Source organism: Pollicipes pollicipes, unplaced genomic scaffold (assembly GCF_011947565.3).
Source record: "Pollicipes pollicipes isolate AB1234 unplaced genomic scaffold, Ppol_2.1 Scaffold_4881;HRSCAF=5763_pilon_pilon_pilon, whole genome shotgun sequence".
Lineage (NCBI taxonomy): Eukaryota > Metazoa > Arthropoda > Thecostraca > Pollicipedomorpha > Pollicipedidae > Pollicipes > Pollicipes pollicipes.
In genome coordinates, this window is record NW_023596576.1 from 49,470,786 (window position 1) to 49,496,818 (window position 26,033).

The 26,033-nt window shown below is 51.5% G+C and overlaps 1 protein-coding gene across 1 annotated transcript in view; it reads right to left on the minus strand.

Moving 5' to 3' along the window:
• Positions 1-221: 221 nt before the first annotated feature.
• Positions 222-26,033, minus strand: part of LOC119100538 (monocarboxylate transporter 2) — a 37,787-nt gene continuing 11,975 nt past the window's right edge. Inside the window, exons 2-12 of the mRNA XM_037223625.1 lie at positions 20,028-20,134; positions 19,812-19,985; positions 11,878-12,063; positions 10,222-10,369; positions 9,611-9,752; positions 9,230-9,364; positions 2,968-3,090; positions 1,150-1,408; positions 795-901; positions 426-668; positions 222-341 (exon numbers count right to left, since the gene is read on the minus strand). Coding sequence (XP_037079520.1) covers positions 222-341; positions 426-668; positions 795-901; positions 1,150-1,408; positions 2,968-3,090; positions 9,230-9,364; positions 9,611-9,752; positions 10,222-10,369; positions 11,878-12,063; positions 19,812-19,985; positions 20,028-20,134 — 1,744 coding nt within the window. The remainder of the gene's footprint in view (positions 342-425; positions 669-794; positions 902-1,149; positions 1,409-2,967; positions 3,091-9,229; positions 9,365-9,610; positions 9,753-10,221; positions 10,370-11,877; positions 12,064-19,811; positions 19,986-20,027; positions 20,135-26,033) is intronic.

The following is a 26,033-nucleotide window of genomic DNA, read 5'->3' on the forward strand; positions in this document are numbered from 1 at the left end:
ACTAGCAGCGGCGACATCCTCCATTGTCACCATGTGCCATCGGGAAACACCAGCTGCACACATGGTCGCCATGTGTCACCGCGTGTCGCCGGCTGACATCACGCGCGACACGTGTCACGTGTCACCGGGACTCGTTCAGCCTGACCGGAAATCAACACTGGGCAGGGCCCACGCGCTCACAGCGCGTGAGCGCGGGAAGCGGGTGGGCGAGCGAGGTGCGCCTACAGCGGCGCCCCGCCGGCGCCCGGCGCGTCCCGCTTCTTTGCGCGCCGGAAGTTCCGGAAGAGGCGCGACGGGATGGACGAGTCCGAGTTGAGGTCACTCTCCACGTCGCTGCGCTCCTCGGGGATGTCGGCTTGGCGGGCCGGCAGGCCGGCGCGACCGCGGCCCAGCGCCGGCCGGCCCGACGGCCGCCGCTGCCCCGCCGGCAGCTCGGCGATCAGGTTGTTCTCGTACTCACTCAGCATTAGGTAGTTCTCCACCTTGTTGCACGAGGTGATGTCGCCCTGCAGCATGTTGAGCTCGAGCTCGATGTCCTCGAAGAGCGCGTCGGGCAGGTCCATGTCGGCGATGCCCTCCTCCGAGATGCAGGTGAGCTCCTGTTTGCGTTGCTCGCCGCTGCTGTGCGCGATGGCTGTGGCGCGCTGCTTCAGCAGGCTGAGCACCCGCTCGTCCACGTCCGGCAGCGAGTCGGCCCGCGTCAGCGGCGGAGGCGCCGCCGGCTCCGGCTGCCGAGCCGCGCCGCGGTCGCCGCCGCCGTGCGCGTGCTGGTGCCGCCGCCGCCGCCGTCGCACCTGACGCCGCTGGAAGTCCATCAGCGAGATGCTGATGCTGCCGATCACGACGAACGTGGCGCTGAAGTAGTAGCCGGCCTTGCTGCCGATCGCCACGTTGATGTAGCCTGGGGAGAGTGGAGTCGGATGACGATGAGCGGCGAGAGAGATGAGAGACGACGACCTCTGGCGACGCACGCTGCCCGGAAGCGATCGGTGTCCACCGATGTGCGTCCCAGTCGACACCCTATTGTGTGCCAAAATATCCACGAAACCATACCACAGCATGTCTTCCTATATGTTTAAACATATCCACATAACCTATCTAGCGGTCAGCGGATAACAACATGACTATGCCGACGCGCTTCGGACATACCTGTGACGGGCGCACCGATAAGTACGGGAATTGCTTGCGAGCCCTGTACGAAGCCCCACGTCTTGGCGAAGTTCCGCGCGCGCACCTTCTCGTAGGTGCACATCTTCAGGCTGTACTGGAAGCCGCCGTAGAAGATGCCGTACAGCCAGGCGAAGAGGACGTAGCCGCTGTAGCCCTGCACCGCCGGCAGGGCCAGCAGGCATACGCCACAGACGAAGGCGGACGCCTGGTACAGGTACTGCCGGCTGATGCGACACTCCTGCCGACCAGAGGGGGGGGGGGGGGGGGGGGCACGACGGTCAGCTCACAGCGGTCCTGACATCTGAGTAAGCGACTCAACTGACCATGCCCTCGTTGTTCAACTTGAGTCGGTACGATACGCAATGCAATGTAAAGCCCATCACTGCACATACTTTTGTATTACCTTAGCCAGATCACGACCCATATATACACAAGCGGTCTTCAAAATGCTTTCAGCACCAGCTCCTAGGGCACGGTGATTACAGGAGGCAGGCGGTTGTACCCCAGGGTGCAGATATTTGCAGATATACACGTGCAGAGCAAGTTACTCAGTACGCGAATCTTTAGAAGACTTGCAGCTTGGTAAGATGAAAAATCTGAGATCATGATTCGACTGAAAAGTATCATCACTTGGATACATTGGTTATTACATTGACGAAATCAATATTCCTATCACCATCTATCAGAAATATCACCACAACTCCGCTAAAGTACGACTTTCAAGAACTATTTTTATCTCATGTATTCTTATCGGCGGTTTATCATGACAAATCCCCGTAATGGTAAACCACCACCATTAGATCGCCATCATACGAAAACATTCCGGAACATGCAAAAACTAGGTGCCAGCACCATGTGCGACACCAGCCTTCTCTCTGTGGCGAGATCGATGTAAATTGTTTACACCTGTGCCGCTTGTGAGGTGAGAGTTTGCACCCATTACCAACTGTCTCCCTTTGCCCTCCAGTTTTCCAAGAAATCAGCTATATGAACAAACACCGATTTGTTGGTCCATTGTGACCTCATAGATACCTTACTTACTAGACATGATTGCTTATTTCATCCAGAATGAGCCTAAGTATGCCCTGTGGACCATGCAAGCCAAACATGTTATCGCGCTTTGCCCATCGCTGAATGCAATGAGCTCAAGAGCGATATTCTAAAAGCGATTGGGGAAGGGAAGACTGAACAGCTGAAGCCTGTTGATGGATGTCATCAGCCTCAGTAGAGCCTGACACCAAGCCATATAACATTTAGTACGGCAACAGTCAATATATTTATATGTCTCGCAGGAAGGCTATTTGGAGGCATGCCACGGGTCACATGTTTTAGGGTTGCACAAAACTCAGCCACATCGGCAAACATCTTAGTTACTGACACTGAAATACTGTCTCTGAACACGTAAAATACTTAACCATTTCTAAAAGAACAATTTCCAAAAGTTTAGTAATTACAGCTGCACGCTCATTGATCTATGGCTTTGGTGCCCTCCTCCAAAAAAAATCCTGAAAATAATGACAGCATGTCGCCAGATTGCAAAATATCCATATGCTTTCTAATGCATCTATCAGTACCCGCGTGCTTTTATCAACGCATACGCATGTATGCATGCAGGCATGCATGACAATAAAAGCACTTCTTTCACCAACTTAGATGGACGCATACTATGCAGCTGTGACGAATTCACGACTATTCTGCTGAAGCGATTACGGGATGCGACCAGAGAATGCAATGAGTGACCAAAACCTGTAAGGACACGTTACAAACATTGATACAGTGTGGCAGCGCGGCACGCACCTGATTATTTCTGACGACGACGAAGCCGAAGGCGCAGCAGCCGAGAGTCCAGCCGAGGCCGAGGTAGCTCTGCAGCAGCAGCACCGAGTCGTCGGCGATCCCCTCCTGCCGTGCCTGCTGCGCCTGCACACCAAACATGGCGCAGGTGGTTCAATGGGCCTGCCCGTCTACTGCCCCTCGTGGTAACTGGCTTGACTTTCGATCGGTTTCCGGTGACATGTTCCAGCGCTGATATTGACCTGATTTTAAACAATGCTCGGAAAAATATGAGATAGAAATGGCTCACAACCCATTAACAAATTTCCGAGTTCAAGATTTGACATGCGCCTGGTTCCCAACGCAGATTTCTGGTTCCGGCTTCTCGCTCACGGGGACGAATGGGAATACCAAACCATGGGCCGTGGTTTCCATTGGTTCTTTCATAAACACCAACTCCATGTTCCTGGATCCCATTGGTTGTTTTTCAAAAACCAGACACTGTTCCTTCACCAACTTTAGACCAGGTTTCCTGATTCCCATTGACTTCTTGGACGAAGTGGTCCCTGGCAAGAATTCTAGGCAAAACCTTCATTTTCACTAGTTCCCTCTGATTTGTTCTGGGCTTTGGTGCTTTCTACGTGCTTGGAATAATTCCAGGAAATCTAGACATATTTCAGGCTGGATCTTGGTAAGGATGGAGATTGGTTCATCCTGTGCCTTTAGACACTGCTAGACTGTTTCTTGTTGGTCACCTGTATACATTCCAAGCTGGATCTTGGCTCTTACCGGATCTCTCAGCTTAGTGTCAAGCTGTATACTGAATGTTGCTTGATCTCGGCTCGAACTTGACCGAACGTAGTTTGTAGGCTCCTCCTTCCAGAACCAGAAATACGACTAACCGCCCCCTACGACTAACCGCCCGTTGCTGAACCGGGATTGAATCGTGGTTTATGACCAGCAGGAGAGTGAAAAATAATTTTAAGATTCAAAAGAGATATGACAGTCCCGTGCACGTCCAGCTGGTACTACCACTCCCCGACATCAAATGCCACAAAGCTGTAATTGTACAGTTTGCTATGCCATGAATAGTTGCTGGCGCATCTTTTTTTTTTGATCGAACGCAAGAACCTCACATTGCAAGTGGTGTAACGCACATCTTGGCTTTTGATGGAACGCGACGCAAACCGTGGCACATTCTTTTAAAAAGCCCCCGCGACTGCAGTGACCCTCAGGTGTCATGGAGCTGCCGGGATTAGAACCCGAGCCCCGAAGTCAGAGCCGAAGGTGCCACCCGCTCGGTCATTGCATCCTTTTTCCGTGGTTTTGTTGATCGCTCTTTTTCTAACACCGATGGCCGACGCACTTCTACCCGATGGTGATAGGCTACAACAGTACAATGATGTTAACACTACCACGCGTTTTGCATCAGACTTTGTGAAACTGACAAAACTACATTAGAAACCAACCAGGGGAAAATAGAGAGCGTTGCGTCGGTTTTTATTCTGAGCTCTCTCATGCTATACAAAAGTGAAGACAGAACTGATTTTTTTATATCTGCAAACACACATCACCTTCAGCTTCATATGTCGAGATGAAATTTTGAGGAGCACGCCTTATGTGGCCCAATGTGCACCCAATGCGTTCGTCTGTGCTATTTCGTAATTCATCGTGATAGCAGCATGACACATTTGTGTTTTTTATCGATCAGCGTTTCTTTTACTGCTGCCACTGCGGTTTTGCTGCTCAGGTATAAATCATGGTTCCTCACAAGTAATGTAGTTGTCGACTTGTATTCTGAATGACAATAAGTCATGACAATCATTTAAGTCAATCATTGACGGTTCGGTGCGTTATATCATTGGTACAATATGTCACATGCACAGCTAATACAGCATGTATCGCCCGACATCTTGGAAAAAAGCTCGTGTCACCCCGAAATCCTTCGGAAGCAGACACCAAACATTTTGCAGTGTATACGACAAATGCAATTTCCCACCACTCTGCATAGATTTCAGATTAGTCTAATTATGCCGTAAGGCCTTTACATTTCAAAACTGAAAAAGCTATCAGTTTGAAATCCAGATCAATAGCTTACACCGATGTGCAAGACATATAGCTGTCGCGTGAATCCCAAGACGGGTGCAGGAATGTGGTCGGAAGCACACTAACACAGGCACGGGTAGCTGCTATGCGTCAGCTGAGTGATTCAAGGCTGCCATCCATCGCCTAAATCTGGAACAAATCGCTCTGATACTACCTAGACATGATGCGACTCATCCCACTCTCCCCCACAGGCTCGACCACAGGGACTCTGTCGCTGGGAACGTCACTGAACGCCCACACATCATGCTCCAGTCACAGCGACTCGAGCCCGCCTTGACCTGGCCGTGGTAATGCCGTGGAAATGCTCCCCTGTTGAGGCTGTAGCCACCGTACCGGTCAGCGTTCACGACAGCTGCCGCTGCCTCCGTTGTGAACTTCACGGCTCGGTCTGCAGCAGAGTGGTGCTGGCGGCCCACACGTTTTCAGGAACACGTGGAGCAGCTCCTGGAGTTCGCTATCACCCGTACCTCTCACATTGTATACTACTCTGCCGCCCACCTAAAGGCGACTACAGATGTTCATTCACGTGAGCAGGTGTTGGCTCCATGGTTGATTTTCGAGCGTTTATAAGCTCTGATCGGCAGTACTGACGGGCTATCCTGACCGGAGCGACTGCCTCAGTCCTGAGGGGTCCATCCTCGTCGTCAACATGACCAGCACGACGTTTTCCCGATGCTCCATGAATGCGTTTTTGTTCAGGCTGTCCCCCGACCGAGTCCAGTGGCTTTTCCCTCGGCGTTTGGCATTGCTCTCTAATGTGGTCACGTATGTTCCGGAGGATGCCCGCAAGGTCACTTTGACTCTTGATAGCGAACACGGTGGACACGCCGGCACGGACCACGCACCGTGCCATGGCTCGACGACGGTCAGCTCGACGCTGCGGCACGGTCCAGCCACGAAACACCGGAGGCGGAAGCTATCAGCCGTGTACCAGCGTGTCTGGTTCGGCTTACGTGTTCGGCTTACGTTGCGCTCTACGTGTGACGCTGTTGCCATCACTGCTCAACACACACTTAACGCAACGATACAGCAGCGACAGGCTCTTGCTGAGGCGGACCAGACATCACCCGGCAGGTCAGGGAACTCGTCACACCACATGGACGCGAATGGGTCCACGGACGTGTCGTCGACTTCTCACAGGCCATATATCTCCAATGGGGCTGGCCCAGGTGATCGGCCCCGTGGTCCAACCATTCAACTTGTGGGACAGCGCCCCTGGCACAGCCTGGTGGCTGCCCGACGGGGTGCTGTCAATTCACTACTGCACCACTTTAGTCAGCGCGGGTTGACCAGCGTCGCCAGGCACACTGGTACAAGTCTTAAGCATTCTCTCTCCCAATCTCAAAGCCGTTTGGCTGGTGTCCCGGTGTCGACCTGAGCACACTGGCATGCTAAGTCATCAGTGAGTAGGTGGCCCGTGGTCGCCATCGAGGCTCGGATTGACCTCGTGGACGCGTCACGGCACATTGGCGACCAGAGGAGGCGGCAACGCCTGGCTGGCAATTCACTGAACATGTTGGAGAGCAAGATGGACAGAAACGCAGTAATGGCGTGTCCGGAAGACATCGTACAGGCCGTGCTGGTGGCTTGGATGAGCATGTCAGGGCTGAGTCGGTAACCTTGGGTTCCCACTCAGTAACCTTGGGTTCCCACTTGGGGAAAAGCCGAATGGAAAAAGTCGCACGAAAAAGAAGAGCGCGAATAGTCCAAAAGGATTAAAGTTATCCAGAATGGAAGTCGAATAGAAAAAATGTTGCGCGCCAAAAAGACAAAAGGTATAAAAGTCAACAGGGATGAAGTTGAACAAAGTCGGTTGAGTCGGAAAAAGTCAACGGGCAAAAAATGAACGAGAATATAATTAGAGTTGGAGAAAGTCTCAAAAGTCAATGGGGATAAAAGCCAGAGCGGAGAAAAGCTGAAGGAATCAAACTCGACAGCAGTACACAACATTGGAACGGACAAAGAGCCAACAGGAATAAAACTCGAATAACAAAAAGTCGATATAGACACGACAGGCCTGCAGCTTCTGGTTTTTCGGCGCTATGAATTCAAAGGTCTTATGCTGAGTCATCGACCTTTAATACACCATCGGACACGCATTAAATGACGTTATAGGGCAAACATTGTGTTGACAGAATTCAATGTGTTACGCCGTGATTATGCTCATGAGGTCATATTTACCTCAAAATTGGGCACAACCGCACTCAAACAGCGAGCGCTCCTCGCAGGACCGCCGCCTTCGAAACTTTACCACCAAGCCGTACTGAACACGCCCTAAGGCTACCACGGGACCACTCTGCTGTGGGTACGCTGCTAGCTTCGATCAATGCCCATGAAAATTCCCTGTCTAGCGATTTTTTGGGACGGTGACGAGAGACACAGGCGCCTACAGCAGGAGGCGACGCACAACGGCGGTGCGGTGCCCGTGCCCGTGCCCACCAGATCCGTCCGTTCGTTAATCCAATGTTGGATAGGCATGCGCCTGGTTACCAATGCTTGGTCCTAGCTCCCGCTTCCCCTTCTGAAAATAAGATCTTGGATCTTTGGTTCCGACCCGTTATTTCATAAACCATACTGTCGACGTCGACGTCTATCCCTGTTAACTTTTTTCTTTGGATTTTTCGTTCAAGTTTTCCCACTCAACTTTTTATGTTCGGCTTTATGTTCGGATGCCGCCGCCCCGGTCAGGACAGCTCGCAAGCACCACCTGCCGGGGCCAATCAGAACTTACGAACGCCCGAAAAACAGCCTCAGAACACAGACGGCGAGACTGCCACACGAGGTTCTTCATGACATAGATGGTGATGGTGAACCTCGGTTGGGTGGCAGGGTACAGTGACATACCATGTAAGAGGCACGGATGATAGCGAACTCCAGGGATTGCTCCACGTGTTTCTGAAAACGGGTGTGCCCAGCCCAGCCCTTCTACAGCGCGAGCCGTGAAGCTCACAACGGAGGCAGCGGCAGCCGACAGGAGCGCTGACCGGTACGATGGGTACAGCCTCAACAAGAGAGCGTTCCCATGGCGTTGCCACGGTCAGGTCAAGGCAGGCTTGAGTCGCTATGACTGGAGCATGATGTGTGGGTATTCAGTTATGTTCCATGCCATAGAGTCTCTGTGGGCTGTCACATACGTGGCCTTTCGCGAAGTCTCATGCAAAACGCCTAGCAGTGTCAACGCCAATGTTTTGTTGTAACCTATCACCCTCGCAAATAAATCACAGTCAATTCACCATGCAATTGCTGTCATTGAAAGTGTAATTAATGGACCAAAACAAGAAACATTGGATTGGTTTTGCTTTGCATTTTATGTCGAAATCAAATTCACATTCCGTTCATCAAAACTGATATCGGCTACGGCTATGAATGACGCAGCAAAGTACACTTGGAATCGGGATCTTGTAGCCTACGTTTACAGCAAATGAATCGCAACCAGACGGATCTGCAAGGAACAGTGGATATATCTTCTGTATATTTAAATCTTGTTTACATGGCTGCTAGTCTCACAACGCAAGTTAATATTAGCTTTCATTGGAAAGTTGGTTATATCGGCGCTACTTCTTGTTACAGAAAAAAAAAACTGTTACTTCCGCGTCAGGCAGCACCCGAACACACCAGCTTCGGAGCATTGTCGTAATTGAAACAATGACAGTACATGCCTGCTTTCTCTGTCAACTTAATCGCACTGCTTTGCAACTAGCTTGGAAAGCTCTGTCTCGGCCAATAAAGATTTGTTTCTTAAGTTCTACCCCGAAAGGTCCAAAGCATTTTACACTCTTAAGTTTCTTAACGGATCATACCACATTACCAACTCATCCTCTGTAAGGCCACGCTCGCAATCAATACTTGAAACTGCGCAACGAACCGGTAGGAAATAAAAACCTTTCCATACAAGTTGTAAAACAAATGGGCTTTATGTGACAGCCCTAACACTGCCATGCAGCTGTTCCGGATCCCGCTGGTGAAACGATTTCTCCTTCTCTAGTTACAAAAGAGCCTTTGCTACTCCCGGGTCCTGTCGCGAACGAACTTGTGAGTTGTGACAATGTGGCAGAAGCTGCTCTGTGTGCAATTAAAGCGCGCGGGACGCTACATCATGTCATCTGCGCCCTTGTGCCGCTCCGTGGCAGCCTGCAGAGCGGCGCCGCTTCGGCGTGCGCCGGCCGCTGTGATGACTGACCAGGTATATGAGCGGCGTGTGCAGGCCCAGGGAGCTGAGGCTGGTGGAGACGAGCAGCACCCGCACCGTCCTCGACCTCAGCATCGAGAAGTCGAGGAACGGCGGCTTGTCTTCCACCTTGGTCTTGCCCTTCACCTGCCGGAGGTCGCGCGGCGCTCATGAGCTGCGCACGCAGAAAGCGTGACGCACTGGTGATCTGACAGGATCAATAGAATGATGTTTCGGCTCCATAGCACACGGATGAGAACGTACCTATGCATTTTTACCTGCATGCGTACGAACATATGGCACCTCGTTAGAGCTTGGTTTTATCCTTGCTTATTGGTGGCCTTCCCTTTCTTTTGTGACTACAGCGGCGACCCGTGAGTAGTGACGGCCCACCTTTTTCTTGGAGTGCTTCAAGTGGAGGATGGCCCTGCGCTGCGGGTGATACAGCGAGGCGGACCGGTAGAAGGTGCCCAACAGACAGGTGAGCACTATGACCCCGGTGACGGCCTGGAGGCCCAGGCGCCAGCCGGCCGCCCTGCCGACGAGCACACGGAGCCGGACATGAGCTGGCGGATGCTGGGAGAGCGCTGTCAGGGCTGGGAGACACTCGCCGCGCTGCACCTCACAAAACTATAAGTGAAGGGAGCACGTGAGACGAATACGTCAGGCTCGGCACCACCACCCATGCATGGCCTGCCATGGACGCGGGCTTTCATGATTGGTAGACGTTACATAGTAAACACAAAAAACGGCTTTCTAAAATGGCCCGGCTCAATTCTACATATGTGTCCTTCACACTAAGCTTTAGCCGAATTCACTGAGCTCCAAGGTGAAAGTCAGTGCACTGGGAGTCAAGGTTCGCCTATATTCTTTTTTCAGGCTCTTTTACTGGGAATCCTAGGAATAAAATAATCAAACCACTGCTGTGCCCATTCCCTGGTGTCACTCAAAGAGGAAAGTCTCAGACGGGTGGCAAGTGACAGGTGACTGGGCCAACCACTCACTGTATGGCGCCCTGAAGCAGCGCGGACATGAGCGCCAGCCCGACGCCGCTGCCCGACATGACGACCGTCTCCACCAGCTCACGACGCCGCTTGAAGTACTGGCCCACCATCAGCGTGGACGCGTCCCGGGTCATAGAGACGCCCACCGCTGCCGGCGGGGCCGCGGGTCAACAGGACCGGCCCGATGTGACCGGTGGGAGTACGTCCCGAGACGCGGAAAAGGCTATCGGTGCCAGAAGGTCAAGTCACGGGTCATGGGTCTCATGTCACATCTCAGCAACAGCGAACTGGCATGATGTGTCTAGAAGACACCGACAAATGTCGCGAGAGCAATGAAATCGAAGCCCCCAAGCTGCATCGCATTATTGTAATAACCCGAAAACGCCATCGCTCGGGCCCTAGAAACCTCATCGTCATCGTAAGACCTGGAGCCACGGTTACTCAGTCTACGTGATCAATTATTTCAGTCTGGTCTAGTTTAGTTTATCTACAATATGTGGCCTCACAATCACACGTGCCTATGTGGATCTGCGACAGCATGCGTGTGCATGTCAAGATAAAAATCAACATACACTTATAACCCAGCCTGTCCTCTGGGACTTCAGCACATTGAACATGATAATCTGGTTTGGTAGACGCCCAATTCTGTTAAGCGAGATCGTGTCTCGCGATCCGTGGCTCGGGTTTTAGACTCCCTTTAATATTGCTGGTTTCTTTAAAAATTGCATGCTTCGTGTTTACATTCAGGGTATAAACCAGCCTGAACTACGACGGCAAAAGGCCATCTCTTACCATGAAGTTTTCAATCAGTTAGCCATGAAGGGAGGAAGGGGAGGGGAACAAAGCCGTTGGTCCTAGGCCGACCGTGAATCGTTGCTGGAACAAACCGACTGAAGGCAATGCTTCCTTCGCGGCTCTTCACGACTTGTGCTGAACAAAGACTTTATCGCACTATCGGATATCCAGCACAACTGCTGGTGAAGCTAGCCAGGAAGTCCAGCATCCGTGGCAGGAAGGAAAATGGCAACCAAGCCGGCCTTCACCCGTCAACCCGTATCCGGACATTGTCTTCACACCATTCGGCTTTATGTACAGCATCAAGGACGTAACCATAGCGACGAGTCACCCGAAACGACAGCGCAGTCGTGTGGACGGTCCCCGAGTTACCCAAAAGGGCCTTACAGTCGTGTAAACGGTCCCTGAGTGTTTATTATCTTTTTACGAATCATGTAGAAATATGCTGCCATGCTTCCACGAGTGTGCGCTGCGGTAAACAGTCGCGGTGAGATCGCAGCACCACGAGCACGGAGTCCCACACTCCCGCGCTCACTGCTGCAACGCGCGCCATCTACCACCGAACTCTGGCGACTGCCGACAAGCCATTGCGTATGGTCCACCACCTGACAAAACCCACGCCAAGGGAGTTAAGCCAGAAAGGCGAGTGATGCTGCAGGAAGCTCTTCACAGCCTTATAAAAATTCAACGTTTCCCTCGACCTATTGAACATTGCATGGGCCGAGGATAGTGATGCAAATTCAAGCAAGACAGCGATTAAAACGTGCTTCAACATCGCTTCTGCCGCCTCCCACTTTCAGTGAACTCTTGCGATTGTGACGCAACCAGCGTAATACGATGACTGGAGTCGTCTTTGCTTACCGAATATGGTTCCGTACGAGATGAACAGCTGGTGGAAGCGAGACGCGAAGGAACTGAAGAGGATGCCGAGCGCGGCGACCAGGCCCCCGAGCACAGCCGTCAGCCGGGTGGACTTGCGCCGGCAGATGGCGATGGTGAGCGGCGACAGCAGCCAGGAGAGCGCTATCGACATGGCCCCCAGCCAGCCTGCAGGGCACAGATGCGGGAGGCGGTCAGCGAGGTGGAGCACGCCCGCAGGCGACCTCGAGCACAGGCGCGGGAGGCGGTCAGCGAGGTGGAGCGCGCCCGCAGGCGACCTCGAGCCCAGGCGCGGGAGGCGGTCAGCGAGGTGGAGCACGCTCGCAGGCGGCCTCGAGCCCAGTCGCGGGAGGCGGTCAGCGAGGTGGAGCACGCCCGCAGGCGACCTCGAGCACAGACGCGGGAGGCGGTCAGCGAGGTGGAGCACGCCGGCAGGCGACCCCGAATACAGGTACGGAAGGCGGTCAGCGAGGTGGAGCACGCCCGCAGGCGGCCTCGAGCACAGGCGGGAAGACGGTCAGCGAGGTGGAGCACGCCGGCAGGCGACCCCGAATACAGGTACGGAAGGCGGTCAGCCAGGCACCCCGGCAACGCTGCGCGCGCTCACAAGCGGTCCCAAGGCGCAGCCTGGCGAAGGAAGTCCACCAGAGAGTGTCAGATATGCCGCTCTTCGTCTCTGGTGTCGACAAAATGATGTAGTCCGCAAATATCCGTGCTCATTCTCATTAACCACGGCGGGTTATGTCAACTGACGCGTCGCCAATTGCCCCTACCCCGTCGGTCAGCTATGTGGCGCCACTGCGCAGGTCTCAGCCTCCCTCCCCCCCCCCCCCCTATCCGATGCTGGTCAGCCGCCACGCTGAAGGCGTAATACTGCCATGTTCTCGTTAGCCTATCTTTAATCAAAGTATGCAGTTTTCCTGCTGATCCCTCTCGTGCACCAAATCATTTGCATCAGTGCTGTAGACTTTGAAATGATTCTATAAGTCTATTTGTCCTTGAGCTGCGATGAACTGTCCTGACAGCTGTATCACTCACACTGACATTGAAGGAAGTGAGTTAAAGCTGCGTTATGACCCGGCGGCTGCTCGGTCTTTGCTTTTTTGTGCTGGGGGAGGCAGCTTTAATATCCAGGACCAATTGACCTACTTCGCTAATCAGAACATAAGATACCACTAGATTGGAAAACCCAGTGCATATCAGCATATTGACTTGCCAGACTCAAAAGTTCAGGCTAAATGAAATAACTCGGAAGTTTTTAAACTTCATGAAGCCCCAGCATGACAAAGTGCCGAAGGCCAATGTTGACATCTCACAGCGTTCGATGAAAATTCCTTCAAGTGTCATCTGATGCGCTAAGTAGCGGCACAATTTTCCGCCCAATCAAAGAAAGGCGACTTAGCAGTGGCCCGGCGCGTGTTTGACATATCGCTGCATGCTTCTGTTGGTAGCATGCCTGCAACTAACGAAAAACGAAAGGAATTATGCGACATCACATATAGTTTAACTCGCCTTGATCTGCCGATACCCTTCCACGTTTTTTTATTTCCGTATTATATATTTCCGACCTGAGAATGCATTGCTGAGCGTGATGTGAGGGCCGTATTAATGTATAACCTCTCAAAGTAAAATACACCGGTCAGTAAACCTTTCACAGCATCGAAGGCGTCTTTCCAAAAATTTAGTCTGAAGCACGGTTGTAAGCTTCGTTGGGAGCGTTCAACGCAGCCGAATGATATATAAGCAAATCCGTCATTGCAAAATCCATCGTCAAATCCAAATATATTCTCAGACGCTCGTATCATTTGGCGAAAATTTTGGTGAAGCTGCATTCATACGTCGCCACAGCACAATCTCTTTCCAGGCCTCATAACCAGTCTCAGGCACACTGTCGAATATGCTCGAGCCACGCCCCCCCTCCCCACTGTACCGGAACGTGCCGGCCCCCCGGCCTTAGTCCCTCTCCGAAGAGAGACTAGCCCTCCGCCTTGTCCCTCTTTTCCCCGGGTCGGGCCAGCATCCAGCCACTGACGTCGCGTGCCGACGACCGTCTCTTCAGCCGCAGCTGGCTCCGCCGGCCCCGAATCGCCGACAGTGCGCCGGTGGCCTAGTCCGGCACGTCGCCGGAGCTGAGCCCGCTGGCTTCAGTGGCGACGGCAGCGGCCAGCGCTGGCCCCAGCGGCGCAGCACCTGGTCGCAGCGGCGTGGCGCTCGGCCGCAGCGGCGCGGCGCCCGACCCCAGCGGCGCGACGCTCGGCCGCAGCGGCGCCCGGCCCCAGCGGCGCGGCGTCCGGCCGCAGCGGCGCGGCGCCCGGGCCCAGCGGCGCGGCGCTCGGCCGCTGCCGCCGCCGTCGCCGGCTGGCTGCCATGGCCCGGCCGTCGCGCCGGCCTCGTATTACCGCCTGCACCGGAGTTTATCGCCGCCGACAGCGCTCGGCCGTCACACAGAGTAGCCGCGATCTGGGAAGGGTCCGAGTGGGACGACGGGCCGGGCAGGAACTCACGGTCCCGGAGAGGGACGATATGGGACGAAGTCCGGGCGGGACGACGGATAGCGTCGGGGCTCAAAATCCCAGAGAGAGACGATGTGGGACGGAGTACGGGCGAGACGAAGGATAGCATCGGGGCTCAAGATCCCGGAGAGGGACGATGTGGGACGGAGTACGGGCGAGACGACGGATAGCGTCGGGGCTCAAGATCCCGGAGAGGGACGATGTGGGACAAAGTCCGGGGGAGACGACGGATAGCATCGGGGCTCAAGATCCCGGAGAGAGACGATGTGGGACGGAGTACGGGCGAGACGGCGGAGAGCGTTGGAGCTCACGGTCCCGGAGAGTAGTATATGCAGTGGTACGCTTCTCCGAAATGCCTAGGCCATTCAGTGTTTCTTTTGCCGACATTTTTCACTGGACGGGTACTCATACATGTGAAATTAAATGTGCATAGGGCTCGAACGATCTTTACTTGTGCCTTTAACTCTACCATTGATTAAGCCGGGGAACATTTCTGAAGACGGCTCACACCGTCAGTTTCAGCAAAAACACACCAAAGCTGCTCCGAACAAAAACCTCAACAATATAGTGCATAGCATTTTTAAAAACTAAATTGTTTAAATGGGGTTTCTGTGTTTATGGGTTTCCTTCTTAGAGTGAAATGCTGTCCTATGCATTTATTTCAGCTGTAAGTGAGCCACACCACTTCCCGTGAAAGCGTGAAATCTTTGGACCTATTATCATCTGAAAAGTAGGCATGTTTGATGCTGGTGGACAAAATGGTGCACTTGATCAAGCCCATTGTTCAATACTACCGTACGGACAACTAGGTGTCACTACCAGTTGAAAAGAAAACTACGTATTCTGCGCAGCAAAAGTCTTATGAATAAACTTACGTACATCTTATGAATAAAGTAGTAAATGACTCAAGCCACTCTAAAACAACTCAGGCACGCGGTGGCGTGATCCCGCATTTTTAACGTTACATCGCACAGATTAGGACATTTTTATTGAATGATTCCCACCATTTGATTTCTGCCGCCTTAATCTACTGATTCTAGAATAAACTCCATTGTTATGAAAAACACGTACAATATCTTTAATTTTGTTGCTTTCCGCCAGCATAATACGTCTCCCAGGTCGGGTTCCGGGCGCACTGAACATAGTCAGCTGACAGACACGTCATTATTTGGCGGTCCAGCGCCTGGAAAGTGCTGCAATCAGTGAGATGGCAGCCAACAGAGGTCGTGCACATAACTCCTAATTTATTACCGTCTATATCACCGGCGCCATCGACTGAAAACTATCAGCAGCTTCCCGAACAGCTGTTCTCGTGTATCACGTAGTATCTGTCGCTAACGGCCCCCGATAACTGCTACGTGCCTGACGGAAGGGTGAAAGCTACGGCAGCATGTGTGTTGGTAACTTGCTGGCGTTTTGACCGCAAGTAAGTTACCCATAGCGGTGCTGGCTCTTATTTTGGAGAAGACAAGGTAATGTTGCATTGCCGCAGCATTGTATCAAAGCAAATCTGGTAAAATAGGAAGCTAGTAAGTTCCTTTGAGTACAAATCAAACCAGTTAATAGCCACAGGACAGATAAGAGCCAGTGGTGCTCACGAGCGGATGGGGATACTGGCCCCTACACCTCCTTCGGTGGCAAAAGCAGTGAACCAGAGCATTAAGAAAAACAATAAAATGAGATTCGCGACAGTGTGAAATTCCACAGTGATCACTGCACGGCAGACCAAAGCGCAACATGAGAAAGGAAAGCTGCTGTGAGGGTTCAGCGCTGCTGCATAAGTGCTCCTCTTGGGCCATTCCTGCCCAAACTCACTCCTGAGAAAAGTCGGTGAGCGCGCCTGCATTTGGAGCGCGATTGCAGCCTATAATAGATCGCATACTTATTTGGTCTGTAGCTTGAAGAAAAGTTGTAGCATGGCAGGGCGTTTAGGCGAAGAGACTGAATACACATCTGGGCGTGGGAAATCCCGGTGGAGAACAGTTTTGTACATAACGATTCCCCACTGTATTAAAGGAAAGGCATGCGCTGGAACGACACGAGTGGTTTGTCAACTCTGTCAGCACGTACTGTACAACCAAAATCAGTGTACGTTGCCTCGATCGCGCTGCTGGATTTGCTACATTGGGCTACCATACATTGACAAAGCTTGTCGGTCACAATTGTCCCTGATTTCTCACCACTGGTTGACAGCCTCTAGCAATTAGTTCGATAATGCTTTTGCGACGCCCGCTTGATAACCACACCCACTGATAACGCCCCTTTATTCATTTCGTCTCCTGGGAAGGATCCCTCAGCTGGCCACGCCGCCCGCCGGGCGAGCCACGCCAAGAATGTGAGCGCGTGTTAGCGCGGATGACTGATCGCGCCAATGACCGTCTGGTGCACCAGCATCCCTTGCCATTGTTCTTGAGCTGGCATGCGTCGGCCATGAATAGGTGGTCGACAGGTAAAAACGCGCGCGCCTACGCGCGTCTGCAGAAAACGGGACGGCCAGGTGCACGCAAAAACAGGCGTCCTCTGCAGTGGCTGAGAGAGGGAAACCATTCCTGCCGAGTGTCCAGCCGTTCCCTCCTTTACGCTCAGATCTCACCCCTGCTGCCAATGAGCACGTTGTCTGATAAGCCTGGCTATGTCGTGCATGTACTAATTCGGACACTTAAGTATATACTCAGTGTACCCATAATGTGCCTATTCACCCTGCCCATAGGTAGTGTAAGAGTGGCTATTAAGTGGTCATTTACTTCCAGCCTTTGTTGAGCAAATGATAACGGTGGCCAATCTTGGAGGTCATATTCACTGTCACGACGGTGGGGTCACCTGCTTGCTCGCCAGCTCTTGGCGCAAGGTCTCAGAGAAAGTGCCACAATAGCCAACGTCATAGACGAGGAGTTAGATATGCAACAGGACAATTGAGGGAGACAGATCAACACCGAGGACTTGAGCACGACGCTACAATGAAAGCAAAATTATTTCGGCATTACGAGTTCGGTGGTCTTCTGCTGAGTTATCGGTCTTCAGTATTCCAGGAAGCACTGGTTAAACGACGTTATAAAGCAGACATTGACGTGTTGACAGCTATCGACTTTTCAAATCGTGCTTATGACAATCGTTATTGGAGTTTTACGACACTCTCAGCTGCTCAGGCTATAAGGTGTCGCCTGCCTCTCACCCTGGCAGGAAGGGCGGACACAGTGGGAAGTCGAACCCCCTATCCCTGCTTTCCCAGATACGCAGCTTAGCCACCACACTATCGGTAGCCCTGTGCTTATGATCACGATCTCTTGACGATTGGTGCTTAATGATTACGATGATAATCGTCTGTTTGTGTGCATGATATCAAGAACAACTTTACTATCAGCGACATCACTGATCCAGCGACATCAATCTCTTCGTCCTGTACACAAAAACAATGTTACAAAGGTCTGTTTTGTGCTACTCTCTACCTTGCCAAGAATCCTGTGAAGATATCACCGGTTATAGAAACTCATAGCAAACGTCTTTAAGCAGACAGGGAAGGTTTGGGTACGCGAGAGATGATCTGATGGGTTCCACAAATCAGAGGTGCACCTGCGCCAAAGTTCAGTAACGTGAAAACTGTGTTCAGTGTGGTATATCTGACGCAATCTATGCATGTGTATGCACAGCGCTTCTCCAAGCCTTTGCTGTGCTTTAAGTAGCAAAAAGCTTTTGAGTACCTAGAAACAAATCAGCAAGCTCTGTGAACTACTGGTGACGAAATGTGAGCACATACTGGAATCTCATATTTTGTCGTTATGCCTCGTCACTTGGTTTCAATACGACGTTAGCGACAAGTGGTTTCAACGCGACGTTAGCGTTCAGTACGACCAGCACCTCGGCATTTAAGCTCTCTATTATTGGCGTTCTGTTCAAATGTTGCCATTGCGACTCTAAATCTTAATAAGATGCAGCGCAGAGCCTATTCTGGATAGATTAGTTTGCAGCTTGACAACTGACCTTAAACGTCTTGGAGTCTGACTGTTTTTATCATTTTGTTGCTTAACTACAAGTATTTTACTCTGGTCTACCATTTACACGCTTTGCATATCAATGTACACTCCGTGGCCTATCACTCCTTGCAGTGCAAACCGCTCTGAATACGAACGGCTTCAAACCACGCATAAGCGACAGGAGCAATGCCTTGAGTTGCTACTGCCGTATATAACTTGCAACAGCGCTATCCCTTGATGTACACCGTCCTACTCGCCGAACGCATGGTGACGCTCAATCGTGCACATAATGTGAGGGAAAATGGTAACGATTCGTTTGTAGCCCTTTGAGCTTCGGCACAGTATCGTAAGCAAATGAAGTTTCCAGTTTGAGAAACGTACGCAGTGAGAAAAAAAGACATGTGTTGTTTTTGCTTGGCCGTACCGTCAAATCAAATAGGAAGTCAATTATGCTATAATTCCCAGAGTTCGTGAGCGCACTGCAGGGAACAGGCATCTTTTAATCGTGCACAAAGCATTTCGCTCCCTATAAAATGCATGCAAACTGTAGACATGTTTGAATGCCTGAAAATTCTAAATGTGTCGTCTAACGAGGAGAACGAAACATGTTGACTGACGACTAAATGTGCCGTCCGTTTTAAACACGAGAGGAATCACCTTGTTGCGCTCTAAGGTTTGGAAACGTGTTGCGAAATACGCACGGTGGTCGGTTTAATCACACACTAGCCACTACTCCCTCACCATGCTTCGGGTAAACCTTGTTTTGAAAGTTTTAGCCAATCAGGTCATGGATGATGTCAAATACCCTCTTATTGGGCAACCAATGTATGTGTCGCTCAAGCACGTACTTATTGTATATGGACAAAACAGCTATTGCGCTGCTCCATAAACTGGCTAAGTCATTGATGCATAGGTTTGCCGAATTACACACATCCAGCATGTTAAAAATTGCCCTCCTGCGGTTTAAATAGGCGACATGTTGATTATTGCAGGATGAAAGCATTAACAAAATAAGCCCAGTAAAATACGACAAGGGTTTGCTATTTTAGACGTCAGGGAGACTTCACCATTGCAAAACAGTTCTTACGCACGCACGCTTGTGACACATTGTCCTGCTAAAGCTGTGTCCAAAGTATGACCTCATGTAAGTGACATTAACGGAGGAGTGGAGGAGAAACTAAGGGATAGAAACCAACAAGGAGGGAATGCAAAAAAGACCCTCGACACGATACAGAGCTGTACCCACGCCTGTACCCTGCAACACATCGTACGTACTGCTCAATACCTTTCTTGCTATCTACTCTTACGAACTCCGCTATCGGCCAAACGTGCAGCAACTCGCAAATACATCGCATTACAATTCAGATAAGCATGTCGGCGTAAATCCACCAGGATTCCGTTCGTTGCTCCTCAGCCCGTTCGGCTCACTCACCGACCGTCAACGGCGGCCGCCGAAACTCCTCGGCCGCGGGAGCCGCCATCACACCGAAGCTGCTCTGCAGACCGTGCACCAGCACGTTGACGAGGGCGTGGCAGAGCGCCACCACCCAGCCCCAGTGTCCTTCGAGGTAGTAGTGCTGCGCGATGGTGGCGGCGAGCGCGTGCCGGCGGGAGGGCCGCGGCCGCAGCGGCTCGATGGCGGCGCCACTCGGCGGCTCCGAGTCGACGCCCGAGTCGGCCGCGCCGCCGGCCAGCGACGGCAGCGAGCAGGAGCGGAGCAGGCGGGCGTCGGCCGGCACCCACTCCATGGCGGCACTGGCGCCGCCGGGCGGCCCTCAGCGGCGCCGACGCCCTCAGCTGCGGCGCGGCGGAGCAGCGGCGCCGCTGACGCCGCTGGGCGCACCTCGCCTGCGCACTGGGCTGGTACCGGGCGACGGGGGAGCACTGCCGCTAGAGATGCGTCTTCGAGATGCGGTACCCGCTGACGTCCAGGGGTATTTTCGCCACCACCGATGGCAATGTGTAAGGTGGCTTTGAACCACCGTTACGAAGTCGCCACCGAGCCGGCGAGAACGTGAGGAGCCTTCCTCGTCCGTGACCTCAGTGACCTTCGCGGTTCGGACACCACCATTGCGACGCCCGCTTGGAACGGCGCCGTGCCGCGCAATGCTGCGAAAATGAGGGGAGCTCCAGCCCCGTCAGTTCCCTTATCTGTAACACTGGCCGGACTGGGCAAGGCTTTGGTCCCTGTGCTCCCCGTTGCGTGATCCCATCCGTTATCCCCCACGACCATGACCCATCCGTGCTCTCTGAGACCCATCTGCTGTAGTTCTGAGTCCACCAGCCGATCAACATCCTCGCCCCCTCCCGCTCCCGCCGAGCCCCCACAGTCGCCGAAAACGGCGTCTCCGGCGCAGAGGGCGCGCACCATGGCCCCCAGAGCCGCCCCGGGCGGCAGCGCCGACCGGCCAGACCCGTCCGCCCGCTGCAGCCGTATTATCGGCCCATGTCTCACAGCTCGATCACTGTTTGTGCCCCGGGCGATCGGCCGGCGCCGTATCGGCTTGTATATGGCGATCGGTTCGAGGCGGCCGGCCACCGCCGGCGTCGGCGCGCAAACGACCTCCGCGTCGGCCCCGACGCAGAACGCGTCCGGCTATCGTCGGCGCCGACGGAGCAAAGTGGCCTCGTCGGCGAGATAAAGAGGTGCGAGTTTTGGAGCAGATAGGTGCCGCGCTCGGCGAGATAGGAATCTTGTTTGTTCGGCTGCGAAAGCGCTTCGATCGGCGCGAGCCGTGGTCAGTCTAAAGACAACTTTGTCTTGTTGGAGACGCTGGCAATAAGTGAACTTTTTGTTGATGTCTAGTGTGCAAGAACAGCATATATACGCGGCGAGCTATTCTACGTAGTCTCCTCAAAACACCGAAATGCCTTGAGAAGACTGTGTCGGTGCTGCTGCTTGAAGCCAACTTTAGTGTGATGTAATCAAACCCAAAAATATCGGGAGCACGCGTAGAACCCAGCGCCGATGTTTCGCGTTCAAAGCCCGGCGCCTCCCATGTTCGTTTGTCCCCCGCATTCAACAGACGTGACAAGCTGCTGACTCTAATCGTCGACGTTCCTTTGCTCGATGTAGCTATTTCACAACTTATTGCAGCATCTACGAGGGCCACATCAGATAAATTTCCAACTGAGCAGGACAATGGCCGCCGAGCTCGAAACGTTCCGCGTGCGGGGACCGGGGGTGGCAAATGAGAATCTTTTGGAGGCGCGTCAGCGGGGCACCCCAAATGAAACTTCAGTCGGCGTAATGGACCGTCGTAAAGTCTGTCTGCTTAACAATTGAGGAATATGCGGGGCGATTCATCGCCATTCCAGAAGCTGGTATCCGCCACATCTGTCGGCAATGGTTTGAAGAGCGTCTTGCTCAGTGGATTGGCACGAGATCACCACGGCTCTGTCAGGGATGGGCATGCTAATAGCTCGCGGCGACTGTTGTCACTCCGAACGTGCTCGACACGAATGCTGCTCTCTACCTGCTTTGGTGGAAGTGCTGGGCGGGATTCTAGTGTGGTCATTTTGGAATCTTAATAACTATAGTGATATTCAGTTGACAACTAGTATCATTATTAATGATTAAATGTTATTAACACCAGGCACATGACTGCTTGGGATGCACTTTTGAACTGTGTTCATTCTCGTATGTATAGTATATTGTGATATACGAATATGGTCCTTAGTGAGCGCGGCAAGCAATTACGCCACGCATATACATTATGAATATGTGAGTCCCAATGTCATGAAACATCGAAATCGGCTCGTAAAGCTTACCCCCGCTAAATGAACGCATGAAGCATGAATAGTGCCACACGAAACAACTTTTGGAGACTACAACTATCACATGCCACGAACACGCTTATTCTGTTACCATCCTTAATTCGAACAAATTACGGCTGAATCTGCCACTACATTTCACATCATGCTTTTATATCATGAATGAACAAACTGGGCCTGTTGCACAAGCAGACCAAACCGATATGGCCAGAAGCCGGAGAATCTTGATCCAGCTTGGAGGAAGCTATGCTCTGGCAGGACATCTACGAGGAATGCAATGTACTGGATTAGTCCTTGGCCGCCAGGCTGGGAATTCAAAGCTAAATTTTATAATTTAGCTTATAATTTATAATTTAGCTTGTAATTTATCAATGCTTTTTTCTGTAAATACAGTACGGTTTATGATGCTTCACTGGATTGCGAGCAAATTTATCAATTCCCTCGGTTCTAGATATCTTGACATACAGTACAAAATTGCCCGTTATTTCCCCATGCCGCAGTCCTATAGGAGATACCGTATTTATACATCATTCAGATAATGCCTCATTTTATGTAGTATAAATAAAACGTAGAAAACCAATGCTCATGTTTATCATATATTTCTTCCAGCACCACATCATCTTTCACTCAGTAACGAGCGCATCCTTTTATGAATATAAGCTTATATCCAAGGCTTGAATAGAAACGAGAAATACAAAAAATCGTCTACGGCGGTAGAAACATAATCCAGAGAATACTCGCATCTAGTTTCCGTTACAGTTAAAGTAATCGTAAGCTCCCATGTTCTAAACCACAACCTGCAAAGCTTACTGTTTAAAGGCAGCGTTTGCACTGTTAATGCAGGAGCATTGCTTCAGGCACCCTACATCATACCGGGAGCCTTTAGGAATAAGAGGATCTGTGACAGGCGTGTTATCAGCACTGAGCACCTTGGCCATAACCCTTTGACATCGACCAGACTTTCAATAGACTGGATGAGAGCCGGACAATCTAGCTTCTGCATCGGGTCCTGCGGAACATGGCTCAACTCCTCAGAGGAAATTCCTCACCAACTGTTCCACTCCCCATTTCAGTATGTGTGGCGGTGGTCCACTTTTCAATGGTTTGTTTATGCCGCGGTGGGGGATCCTGAGCCGGCACTGTACAACGCGTGCTGAAAGCTAGGTGCTGGGACGGCACAGCGTCCTTCGCAGTCATGTGATGAAGCTTGAAGACCGCAACTATAACATCGGGAGGGAAGAGGAGGAGCCGTCAATGAGAGCCAGGTCGCCACCGTCCCCACCGAGCTGAGAGGAACACGAGCTCGCAGGTAAGGAACGACTTGCTCACGTTTGTCTCTATGCTGATTCTCCCGGAGAACATCTTACCCGCTTAGTTACTCTGGGGCCATTCCCCGGCCTTTTCTCCCTCTCTCTCTCCCTCTCTCTCTCTCTCTCTCCCTCTCTCTCTCTCTCTCCCTCTCTCTCTCTCTCCCTCTCTCTCTCCCTCTCTCTCTCTGTTTTTATTGCTCTCCTTCCCTTCCCCGTCCTCTCAGAGTACCCTTAGCCTCTCTGCTCCATGAAATGGGTGATCTCCTGCCAACGGGCCAACATTTTTTTCTGCAAATTTGGTTAAAACAACCCTCTGATTTGATGGACTTTTGAGATGACCACCCACGCTGCGCAGCGCTTGTTACGTGAGCCCTCACAGCACATTTGAAACGCCAGGTAAAGTACGAAATGCTTGACCCCAGATCACAACAAATAGCAGAGTTGTGCGCGCTGGTTTCTTTGGTACCAGTTGCGTATCAACCTATGAGAATGTCAATCAAGGGGTTGGAGAAAAGACGTAATAGACATTTCATACGCGCTTAGATATCGTCTGGTATTACGTACAGTGAATACTTAACCAGCTCTTTCGAGCATGAAGCGTATAAACCTCTCGCACAACTTCGTAACCTGTTATTATGACTTTTTTTCTGAGATTTTATAAATAAGGTATGTCTTTTACTTCCCGACACTTTTTGGAAATACATGTCGAAGCACGTAAGAAATACTTCACCAGAGGTCACTGCGACGTTTATCCTAATGTGGCTTTTTAGAGGTTGCTCGGTGAAGGTTAGTGGTGACTCAGTAGCAAGTAGGCTCAATAAGGTGACTCAATAGTAATGATTCTGAACAGGGCTCAGAGTTATTTTGAAGAAAAGATGACAATCTAAACGCGGCAGAGATTTCTGGCCTCGCACAAAAACATAGAAAATCCCCTGCCCGTCCTCGCAGCAACATACTAGGGTTTTGTTTAATGTCGGTTCAAAGCCCTGAGACATGACAGCGTTGCGCTGGAAGCATACCCTCTGACGTCCTATAGGTCCTCCCTGGAATCCCACCTTCCGACGTCTGGTCCTCGTACAAAGAACGTCCAGGGCCCGCCGATTCCGTAGATTCCTTTACCGCTCATCAGTTGCTTGGTTGTTCCTAGGACCTAAACTTATTTGTTTTTTCTTTGCGCTATTTCAAGGCATCGGGCCTATGAGAGCCTGGGCGTGCGTAGAGCTGGTGGCTTTTATGTATCCCCGGACCCCTTTGTGAACACTGCTTGTCTCGATGTCTCCGTAGCTCCTTGGAAATGATCTAATTATGGCTGGTGTGTTTAGCTGTCTATGTATACAGGGCTCTGTTGATATGTTTCTAGATGCAACGCAGTTTTTTGTTTACACACGCATGTATTTGCGCGATGGTGCAATCCAGCTGAAAGGAGAATTTTGACAAAAGATATTTTGCTACGCGGCATTTCTGAGAATACTGGGTTCCGTAAAATGCTACATACCTCCGTTCTCTTTTTCTTTCATTTTTCAACTTCCCTTCGTTCAATTTTGAGAAAGATATCTACCGGCAACCGGGTTATGTGCGCGAGAGATAGGCGTCTTTTGAGAGTGCAACGTTTGAAGTCGAATGACCGTTATGAAATGAGGGAGAGGGGCTTAACACACACCCTTTTTCACCCAATTCATTCACTTAAAACGGCGTCCAGTCATGTCCTGCCAGTCTAGTTCAATCGCCTCCATTTCCAAAAACTCACGAGTGTGCATCTGAGGTGAAGTGGACATGCGAGGGTATAAGCTAGTCATTGTAGGACCAGCAACGTGAGGGAGACAAGCAAGCTATCAAGAAAAGCCCAGCATTTTAGGGTCGAACTGGATGCGTCTCGGCGAGTTAAGACAGATCAACCCGATACAATTATTACGGACAGACGGCTGGAATATAAAAGGAACTTCACACCCATAAATCTTTATGTAAAGGGGCCTTAAAGTGAAAGCGTGCCAGGAAAAGGCTTGGATTGCAGTTTTTGCGAACGTATGAAGAAAAAGTCATATCTATGCTGCTACAGCATCTGAATGTATTTTGAACTCATTTTGTCCTCCTCGTAGCCTGCGAGTTTCAACACCGTACTACATCAGGTAATGGACTCATGACATCGTTCTCAAATCTCTATACGGCAAAAATGTGAGAAAAACGCGTTTCGCGACGCATGCTTAGCCCTGGGTTCCCCAGGCCTTCTTGTACAGCGACGCTGAACTAAATGTACGATAAGCATCGCAATGATGCTTGTGGCATTTGTAAGGTTATTCCATGTCAGGGTGGAGTAAAGTAAAATTCTTAAACGAGCCAAAGTCGGTGAATTGTGTCAGGAGTGTTATAAGCTATACAAATCTTTCCAAGTCTTTGAAACTTTTCGAAGTGGTGTTTAGACCATAAACAATGTGCAAATATCTCAATCATGGGTGATAATCACACGCTCACGGTAATGTAAGGTTAGGGACATGATCGCAGCATGGCTTCGTATGACCCTGCCTTACTCCTAGGAAGTCAACATTGGCACGCTCTGATTTGTCTGCTGCCTC